At 41.0% G+C, this 11,034-nt stretch overlaps 1 protein-coding gene across 1 annotated transcript in view; it reads right to left on the reverse strand.

Moving 5' to 3' along the window:
* ANKRD33B (ankyrin repeat domain 33B) overlaps positions 1-4,278 on the reverse strand; it is a 53,748-nt gene extending 49,470 nt beyond the window's left edge. Inside the window, exon 1 of the mRNA XM_009883795.1 lies at positions 4,246-4,278. Within this exon, the coding sequence (XP_009882097.1) occupies positions 4,246-4,278 (33 nt within the window). The remainder of the gene's footprint in view (positions 1-4,245) is intronic.
* Positions 4,279-11,034: the final 6,756 nt, after the last annotated feature.

Consider the following 11,034-nt stretch of genomic DNA (forward strand, 5'->3'; position numbering starts at 1 on the left):
GGGGCCGGCGGTGAGCCGGGGCACGGGTGCGGGAGAAGCCGCCAACGAGTCCTGCGGCACGAATTGTGGGGTCCCGAAAGCTGCGGTTACAGCGACGTGCAGGAAACTTTTGAGGAACGCAACTAGCCCGTGCAGAATCCATCTCTTGAAATAAATATTGAAACTCAGGAAGGTGATTGTACGGGATTTGAATGCTTTGAGGGAGCGCTCACTTTAAAGCGAATAACTCATTAAATCACATAACGCAGCCCCGACAGTTTACCAACTGTAGAGACGTCAGGCACAGAGTTTTTATGGAAGGCATTTGGAGCTGAGGTTGAGAGGAATAATGCATGCATAAATTGAGCTCCCGCTTTGTCACAGTTCTTAAATCTTTTTCCATTTCAAATGCCACAGATTAGCACCCTTCACTGCCAGGGAAGCGGTGGGGGAAAAGCCTTTCGGCCCATAAAATAGTATAGTTGGTTTCTTCAACAGCACTTTGAAGCAAACCTTATATATATGACATGCTTCAGCAGGTGAATGCCCAGGGTCCGCGTCCCGGTCTGTCTGACGGCAGAGAAACAAGCTGGTATTCCTGCATGAGGTGAGGCAGGGTACGATACAGGCTTTTTACCTTAAAAGAAAGTATGAATGAAAAGTAAAATGTAACTGTGAGTAAAAGGGCCTGAGTAGTAGGTGTTTACATTCTTTCAAGAAAGCATTGTGTGACCCAGACGTCACCTGTGATACAGAGCCCAGTGGCTTTTTGCTGATCTCTAACTGGCGGGGTTAGCCCAGTGCCTGGCAGAAGGATATCTGTAATCAGAATTAGTAATAAATAGCTCCCTGATTGGCTACTTCCGCAAAGAAGCTAAACTGGGAAGAAATGAGATTAAACTATTCTTTCACCTCCAGACATCTCTGAGATCATAGCTGACGTATATCGCCAGCCACGTTCAGGCTGATGCTGCTCGTCTCCCATTATTTCTTCCAGTAACGAAAGTCCCATACTCTGATACTCCTGTATGTGTCCGTTCCCAAATCAAATGCTTCCGAGTTGGCTTTACCTGCAGCACGACAGCTTTGTAGGATTAACATTTTACTCTTATCGCCTATCAATTTGTTAAGTATTTGCATTCATAAAGTTTAAGGGCTACATTTAGTTAACTTTTTGTTTCCTACTCAGTTGGTGTGGCCAGTGATCTGCTCAGCAGAATGTTATTTCTTAGAGTGGCACTTGTATTTTGGAAGAACTTCATTTTTCCTTGAGACCTTGCAGCTGGCAGGGAGTGTTTGCGTTGTTCTCAGCCTCAACTCATCGTAAAAGCTCAGAAGGACTTTTGGCTCTAGTCACTTTGAATGGCAGAAAAATAAAAAACCTAATTCTAACTACAGAGGAATAAAAATTTTTTTGGGGTGAAGATTCAGCTCCTCTATAAAAACTGATTCATCAAATATACTTGTTTTGTTTCTGTCTTACAAAATAATTTCACAAGAATGAAGATTTACTTTATTTACCAGATTGTGGGGGGGGGGGGTTAAATGTATATGAAATATGTTAGCAAGGATGCAGGCACCCGTAACTTTGAATAGTGAAAAAAAAAAACCACAAAAGTCTAACTAGAGGGAAACAACAGCTATTTCAATATAGGGAAAAAAGTTTGTTTCTGAAGACTCACCCTCTTTTTCCCTGTGTTCAGCGTTTACCTTATCAGCTTATTAATGGAGGAGAAATGAATCTGTGAGCTCCCACAGGTCCAGTGGTTCCGCAGGAACCTCAGAGATGAAAACTGTTTTCTCTCGCCTGAGCCTGACGCTTTCATCCTTTCTCTCAAAGACCAGTGCTATATTGCTCAAGCTTTCAAGGCAAAGTGTCAGGCTGGGACGGAGCAGACACCGTGTTTCCCATTGCATTTTTCACTTTTACAACTGCCGTTGAGACTGTAGTTCAACCTATTTAATCTCTGTGCAGCTTGACAATAAGCTACCACCAAAAGGTGCAGCTAATTGGACATAAACTGTTACATGGTTCCTTAAGATGATGCCGCAGCTATTTATCTTGTCAGCATGGAAGCTCCCACCAAGGCTAGTCTGCTTGGGCACAGTCACAGATCTCAAACAGGTTACGCCTGGTTTCTCGGTTCTTTCAGCGACGCAGCTTGTATGTGGCAAACAGGGTTTCTTGTCATTTGTGCTTCGATGTGCAAATCAAATTAAAACAATGTGAAGAGAGGCCGTAGAATAAGTCTGCAAATGCTTTGAAACTATCACAAAAAAAAAAAAAGCCATTTTCATGGCATTTTGTAAGAGGACAGCCTCAAACCTGTCATCTAGAAAAGACACCAGTTAACACAACTGAAGTTAAATGCTGGTATTTATAAACTTTGTAACAAAAGCAAAGAAATAAACATTATCATCTTAAAGCAAATAGCCCAGAATTATTAGTCATTAACATCATCAGTATCTCATCAAAATTTATTGCTGGAAAATTAACAAGGCAGGAAATTAAAATATCCAGAGCAGATCCCACCTGTCCCTATGCAGACAAAACTTCCCTTGAAGAAACTGATTTTTTGGAATGACTACAGCGTTGGGTACCCCTGGTTTGCCTCATTAAGGTTTGTAAGCCATTCCATTTATAAACAATTCTGAGATTGAGATTTAATGAGATTCACGTGCAATAGTAAAATTACTATGAAGATCCAGTGAGTGTTATGCATCCTTCTCACATTGCATAATTTAACCTAAGGAAAAAGTTCACTACACGCTGGAAGTTACTGCCAGTATTCTTAAAAATGAAATCTAGCCAGAACAAAAGCACTGGTTTCCTTAATAAAATAAAATAAAAAAGATATTTAGTTTTGGTTGATTACATTGTTTAGGTATCTGAAATTTCTGATTATCAAGAAGCCTGTTTATGTTTTATTTTTACCCATCTGACATCTATGCACTCACTTTTGAAATTCTGAGGGTATTTCTCTTTTCCTTAGTTTATCTGCCTATAAAAATCTCTCAGATGAGAATCTGAGGCTTAGTTCGCATTCGTTGGTAAGGCATTTATGCTGTTCATGCACCTTCCTGGTGTATTCCCACAAGTTTACAACTTAAGCGGTGTCAGTGATTCAAAGGGTTTATAAATTCGCTGTTGCACATCAGATACATTTTGCTGCTTCCATTTGGCTCCTCACCCATTGCTTTGCAGGTTTGTGCTGGGAGCCCGAGAAAGGATGGAGCAGCGCATTGTTACCTGGCAGTACCAGCAGTCGTAGCAACACCACGCTGTTAAACATCAGAGCCAGATGGCTTCCTCGCTTTCTTTATCTGTTCAACGGTTTGTAAAAGGTCTTTTTTTGAGATGCACCAGTACAGGTTAGGGGTTGACTTGCTGGAAAGCAGCTTTGCAGAGAGGCACCTGGGAGTCCTGATGGACAAGGTGACCACGAGCCAGCAATGTGCCCTTGTGGCCAAGGTGGCCAATTCTGTCCTGGGGCGCATTAAAAACAGTGTGGCCAGCAGGTCAGGGAAGGTCATCCTCCCCCTCTACTCTGCCCTGGTGAGGTCCCATCTGGAATACTGTGTCCAGTTCTGGGCTCCCCAGGTCAAGAAAGACGAGGAACTACTGGAGAGAGTCCAGCAGAGGGCTACAAAGATGTCCAAGTGAATGGAGCATCTCTGTTATAAGGAAAGTCTGAGAGACCTGGGTTTGTTTAGCCTGGAGAAGAGAAGACGGTGGGGAGATCTCATCAATACTTACAGATATCTAAAGGGCAGGTGTCCAGAGGATGGGGACAGACTCTTTTCAGTGGTTCCCAGCGACAGGACAAGGGGCAACGGGCACAAACTGGAACACAGGAAATTCCTTCTCAAACATGAGGAAAAACTTTACTTTGAGAGTGACAGAGCACTGGAACAGGCTGCTCAGAGAGGTTTGTGGAGTCTCCTTCTCTGGAGATATTAAAAACCCGCCTGGATGTGTTCCTCTCCAACCTGCTCTAGGTGAACCTGCTCTGGCAGGGGGGTTGGACTAGATGATCTCCAGAGGTCCCTTCCAACCCTGACCATTCTGTGATTCTGTGGACACTGGATCTCTCTTTCATGGCACGTCTACCAGAGCCACCAAAGGGAGTATTCAGACCACAAGGAAACCTCCCTTGAGCAATCCGCCCATCTTCACAGGCAGGAGAGGAGCTGAAGCCTCCAAAAGAATAATGTGGGGAATGGGTTTGGTGGCGTGACCCAAGCCAGCATCACCCCAATGCTAACCTGGTCCATGCCACGGGTCACAACAGGAGCCATGGGGGTGTCCATAGAGGAAACATGGCGCTAAAAGAGATGTCGTATTGCTTTTTACTGACAGCATCTTTTTGATTTTTGGAGACAGACTCATAGCACTTTGCACTTTCAGCATTGCTGCCTCCAAGCCTTGCATTGGTCCTCAAAACAGACTGGTCGCAGCTTCAAAAACTGGCTGCTTGAAGTTAATCTCAATACAATATTTAGGCACGGATGTAAGCAAACTGGTTCCTGGAGTTGCTGAGTTCTTGGCAGGGTTTGCAGACTAATAAATCCAACTAAAGGCATAAAAGTGCAATTAAGTTAGTAGAAAGACATCAGGTGATGTATGGTACTTGAATGTTACTGTTGGTGAGGTACATGTGAAGAAGACACTCAAGGTAAAGGTTAAGAATTAAGTTGAAGAGATCACTGAGGAAATGTTTCCCATAAATTAGAAAGAGCCAAAGAGAGACAGCATTTCTTTTCATATTTACCCAGCTGGGGGGGTAGGTTGGCATTGACAAATGAGCAGATTCAGCAGAACTTGCTAGGACCGCCCCGCTTTGCAAGGAGCAGGGTTGGAACATCAGTTTTCTGAAGCTCTGGCCAAGATCTGATGTGAAATCCTGCTGGATCTGAGAAGTAACATCTGCTAAGGAACTATGGGTGGAAGTTGCAATATGTTTCCTAGAAACCAAAGGCTTGAGATGAATGATGAGTGTGGAGCCAGAGAATAAGAAATATTAGCAATCATCATCTTGCTAAATGTTCGTGTTTTCTCAGTCGCTGGTATTTTCCAGCTGATTCTCAGTCAAGTTAAATGCTGTTTAAAGTATCCGTAATCCCAGCCCATTGGTGCCTCTCTTCAGTTAATACACCAAAGGGACAACAGTGTAAAAATTTGATACTAGTTCTTGTAATTTCATTTGCTAGCGATGAATGAAAATAATTAGTGTTCCACTTTTAACGTGAATCTGTGTTTTGTTTCTACTTGAAATCAAAAGCATGGCTCATTCTAGAAAAAGATTTATTTCCTCAAGGAACGGTATTGGGTCTAGCTGATCTCATCTTAGCCTGTAGTCCCACCTTGCGAGCTCTGCCAGTGCTGACCGCCCTGAGGACAGCAGTGGTTAGTAGGCAGTAGGTTTCTTAAGGTAAATTGTACTAGTCCTGAGCAGGCAGCGCAGTTCCCTGACAGCAAGGAGCACCTGGAAGGTGTGCACCTACCACCTCTGCACTGGCTGGTGGGGCTCAGCTTCACTGGAGGAAGTTTGGAAGCCACTTAATTAACTCTTTGGGGATTTTTTTTTCATCAGGACTGTGAAGAACAGCTGTTGTGGCATTGGTAAGGTACTGCAAATATGCTAATGTTGTGCTTTTATATGTTGTTTTGGTATTTTTGAAGGCGGTGGGTAGAAGGCTGCCAATGAAGGAGCAAATACAAGTGAGGGGGATAGAGATGGATAGAGTTCCCACAGAGCTGCTTTTTTCAAATATATGCTACTGTAGATTATGTTGATGGTGAAGATCCTGGAGGCTTCTCAATAATTCTCCAGGATGAAACTTCTGTTTTCATATTTCTGTCTTAGTAAATATCTCAGGAGAAACTGATGAAAATTTATTGTTATTGTTCAGACGTTGCTTCATTAAAATACTGAGGGAAAACAGAAGTTTGCATAAAATCTTTGTCTGGGGCTCTGCCATCACTGAAGAGTGGATTACAGAAATCTCCACTTCAAAGTACTTATTTTTTCTTTTCACTTTGCATATTATTTCTTAATATGCTACACATGCATATAATAATGTGGAAACAGTCATTGTTTGAAATATCAATGGCTATCTTTTTCATTGGACAAAGGCTGACAAAGATTGAGAGTAGGAGAGCAAAATGTTTCCTGGATTTTGATATCTTTTACAAAAAGAACACAATACTAGAAATTAATACATGTGTAAAAATGATTAGGGAAAAAAATCCCATATATATTCCAATTGTAGGTTATAATTTTTGGATCATCAGGGCTTTTTAACCGGATTAGTGTGTGTGAGAACTTATTTGTGAACTGTTATTTTATTTTTGAACTCTAGTGTAGCAGAGAACTCCTCACATACATGTGTGAAAATGTGTCACTCAGTTGGATACCTAAAATAAGTAAGTAATGTTATCTTTACGCCAAAATCTTTTTTTTCCTCCCTAAAGGAATTTCTTGCCACATACAGGGAATAAACCACGCATGCCCTTCACATTTTCCTAAAGTTATTCCTCTTCCTTTATTGTCAAATTATGCAACCAAAAATTTCCTCCCTAAAGGAATTTCTTGCCACGTACAGGGAATAAGCCATGCATGTCCTTCACTGTTTCCTAAAGTTACTCCTCTTCCTTTATTGTCAACTTATGCAACCAAAAATAGGTTGGGTTGATACTGGTATGAATAAGCCTGCTGATGCTATTCCATATGGAGAAAGTGTGTAGCACATCTACTCTTGCACTTCTGAAGCTTAAGATCAGTTCACTCCTCTTCTACAGATTTCCTGCATGACTGTGGGGGCTTCCAGCCTTTCCATCCCTCAGCTTTTGCTCCTGAATGACAATGGTACATCTCTCTGCTCCTGGGATGTTTGGCACCTAAGGACATTACAGTTTTATAGAAGTTCAGATGGTGTTTGACTTCAAGCAATGGAAGTACCACAGATACATGTCCACCTATCCCTACTGTTGCCCTGCATCAGTAAACTGTAAAGAAGTCAGTGCTGAATTCATCCTAATTCTAATTTTTCTGGCAATCCCCATAGAAAACCTTAATATGTGACCCAGTTTCCATTTCTGAAATATTATGTTTTTAATCCTCTTTCTATTTCAGTTCTGTCTAATTCAAACTGGGGGTTGGACACTGCTATCTAATGCAAACCAGTACTGGAGAAACGTTGATAAAAAAGCAGAAACAGAAATAATTTCACAAAGAAATTAAAGGGAAAGTCTAGAAGTTTTGCTGCCATAATTTATTCATATATACCATCTCATTTTATTATCCACCCTCTTGTGAGAATTTGGAGTGCTTTAGAATATAACTTGCATCGAGTGATGTGTTTCAGCAAAGCATCTCAGCTCACGTTGCAAAGGTGAACATCATGCTCATTTTATAGGTGCTGAAATTGAATTAGAGACTATTCAAATGCAGCAGAGCACTGTATAATATAATGTCAAACAAACAGATGTCTTATTTTGGCACTACTCAAATGCTTTAAATGAGTCATGGTTTAAAGGGCTTGTCCAAATCTGTGTAGCCAGGCAGATGGGGAATAGAGCATGGCTCCTCACTGAGACTGTTAGAGAAATCTATCTGAATACATATGGTGTTGCTCCATCAAGGGCTGCAAGTGGTCATCTTGGAACTATTTCTCTTTTCAGAACATAATGAATGCTGGCCAGCAAATATTATAAATGACACTTTATGACAAACACAGTTATTATACTCAGTATATTGGGTTTTTCTCCAACTGTTTTGTCTACATTCTTAAATATAAACCAGGACACTGAGAAACAAAGTGGCATCCAGCAAGACCACGTGGATAGAAGACCACTTTGTTGCTTCAGTACAGGATTTCAGAGTGTGCATTTGTTTTTTCATACAGTATCAAAATAATAACACCCTATATTTGGAAATGTGATTCCTTGTATGTGCAATGAATGGGGCTCAGAGGATTTCTTGTTTTTCCTCTCCCACCTCTTCCTGAGATAATTGGTCTTTCTGGTGTTAACTGGCACTTCACCAGAGTATGCAATCATACGATTAACTAGAGGCTTGTATTGAAAGCCAAATATGCTTAAATATCCTGGAAAGGCTTTGTGCATGTATTTAAGCGATTTAGAGAATTAGTGTCCTGATAAAGATACGTGTGGTTTGAAAACATTTTAGAAACTCAGAGAATAAGTGTGGGGCTATTATTATTTTCGTATTGTGCACATTATCTGTTAGGTTTCCTTGTTTCTAATGGTGTCATACTCATTTTCACCTTTGCAGAAATGCAGTGCTCTTCAAGGAGATTATTTATTTAATGTTTCCCTGAAATCATTTAAATTTCCACACTGCCGGGTTAATAAATAATAAATAATAATAAATAGATGCTCATCTCACTCAATGGTTCCCTTGTTTCTTGGTGTTTTCGTAACAGAGTTTTCACAAATCACAAACGTCATGGCATTTATCCCAGGAGATGCTCAAGTGAAAGCAGATTATCTGTAAAACATACCTTTTTAGAAACCATACCTCCCATGTGATCATTTAAGCATTTTTAAGTATCTTACTCACTCTATTGCATCTCTTCCTATCAGAATTCTTCCACTTCAGAAAATGTATTTCCATTAATTTGCTACAGAAGAAGTTAGAGGGGTAAGGGAGCAGGTAACACCGACTAGACTTTCGTGATAAATTTCATGCAGTTCCACTGGTTTCAATTCTGGTACTATCCATACTCTTCTGTATGGATATAGCGTATTAAAAGAAGAGTTGTCACTGTTCAAAGCATATTGTGCCATACAGGGTACGTATGGAGGGCCTTTCCGACCCTCTACGCAGAGCTAGTCAACACGCAATACCAAATGGAGAGTGCAGTATCTCCTTCCTGCACTGTTCTCATTGCCTGTGTTTTCTTCACAGCTTCAAATAAAGTCTGTTACTGATTCAGTAAAGGAAATAGATGCTTCCATGTGGTTGTATTTTCTTTGGAAACATCCTATGAGTCTAGTGTGATTTCCTTTTGATTGCTTCTTGCACATCCAGCGACAAGAAAGTCTTTAACTTCCTCTGTAAGAAGGCAGCATCGAGGGATGAAATTTCCATAGTCAAGCTGCTTCACAAGCAGCAATTAATAATCAGAAGACACTGAGATAGGTAAATATTGTTATCTCTGCTTTCCAGTCGGTGAAACTGAAATAAAGAGGTCAAGGTCAATGCCTTCCAATTTAAAATCTATGGTTGAAGTTCAACAGCTAAATTAGTGACATGAATTGCAAACTTTTGAAACGTATAAAATCAAAAGGACTGCACATTCTCGGGAATCCTGGAAATCGGAAAATTTATTTATAAGTGTGGTAACCAAGTTAGACATTCTTGCTTTAATGATTAGGGCAGTGTTAGGGCATGGTCAAAGATATCCTGAATCTCTTTAGGTTTTGGAGTTTTGTCCCATGTTCAGCAGTAGATATCTGCATTTACATTACCCCCCTCTATTTATTTGCACTTGTGTAGTACCAAGATCTTAGGAGGAAATTTTCTCTAAATATCTTGGTTGCTCTTAAGTTGTATTTAGATTTCTTTGGTTTCCTTCACTACGGTCTGTCTCACATTGATGAAGGAACTTGCACACTAAGTGAAGGAAAATGTATCATCATCTACTCCGTGGGTGGTTGTGGAAAAGATGAAAACATGCACTTTCCTGACGAAGAGAGAAGAGGGAAGAAAGAGCATCTTGTTTTCCCAGAGGACAGTAGTAGGGAAGGGACAGGGCCAGAGAGCGCAGCTCTCTAGAAGAGGGTTTGCACTTGATTCTTTTCCGCGTCCACACAGTCCTGTTTGAAAGGGAGACCAGAGTATGGGGGCAAGTGGTGATGCAGACCAGAAGCCCTGTGACTGGTGTGTTCTCTTTGCTTACGGGTCCAGGTAGCACCCCAAATGCATCATATGAATGCATGGATTTCATAGGAGGACTCTTAGAAGTTGGGGGTTTTATCTGTAAAACTTGAATGTTTTGCACTGATTGGCCCTTTTAGTCCTTTCCCTCACATTAAGACACATGGCCAAAGCAGAGATTTTTCCATTTTCAGCAGACATGACACAGAAAATACAGTTTTGCTGCCTAACTTAGTTATCAGTGGTGGAAGAAGACAGTTGCTTCTTTTATCTTAGCTCTGCCTTCACACGCTCTGACTCCCCCTCATGCTGTGTATTTCTCCTCCCCCAGCAGAGGAGCGAGGGTCAAGTCAGGTATCTCCTTTCTCATTATGGCCTGGAGGTGGCATGTCCTGCCTGGAGGCACTGAGCCTCCTGGTCATGTTCTGCCCCACACATGGCCAGTCGCTAAGGGGGAACACAAGCTGGGGGCTGCTGCTGAGACAGACGATAACTCTCCCATCAGAAGCCTGGAGATGGTATTTTGGCAGTCCGGGAAAGGTACATGCTTTGCCTTAATTGTGAACACAGTTTGTTATATTACTCGTAAAAGTTCATTACACCAGTTAGCATATTAGCATTACAAGGAACATAACGAAGCATAATGGGTACAAGGGCTCAGTGTGAACTAACTGATCTGGAAAAAATGCCATTTCAGAATGCAAACATGAAAAGTAAACCTTGACCTTTCCTAGAAATTTCCAGGAGCAATTTTATTTACAAAATAGTAAGAGAGAACTGAGAACTTGGTAGCAAGCTGGTTTAATTTTTTTTTTGTTGATTGGTTTACAAAAGTGGCATCTTGCTTATCACCTAGCAATGAGATTTACCAGCAGGGACTTGTATATTGAGCTGTGATTGACTGCAAACTCTGCTGAAAATGTGGTTTGGGGAATAATAGGATACAACATATTTAAAAAAGAAAGATTGTTGTTAATTTTTGTTGTAAAGGTAAATATCTTCAAATAAGGTTACTGAAAGAGGGAAACCCACTCTAGCTATAACAAAACTGCCAGCACTGCTATATGATTTTGCATTGTGCTATGCTGTATGGCGTGCTCTAAAGTTAAATGACAAGAGATAAGTTTTTGCCAATCAAAAATAGTGATGT

The sequence above is a fragment of the Charadrius vociferus genome, unplaced genomic scaffold (genome assembly GCF_000708025.1).
Source record: "Charadrius vociferus isolate BGI_N301 unplaced genomic scaffold, ASM70802v2 scaffold103, whole genome shotgun sequence".
Classification (NCBI taxonomy): domain Eukaryota; kingdom Metazoa; phylum Chordata; class Aves; order Charadriiformes; family Charadriidae; genus Charadrius; species Charadrius vociferus.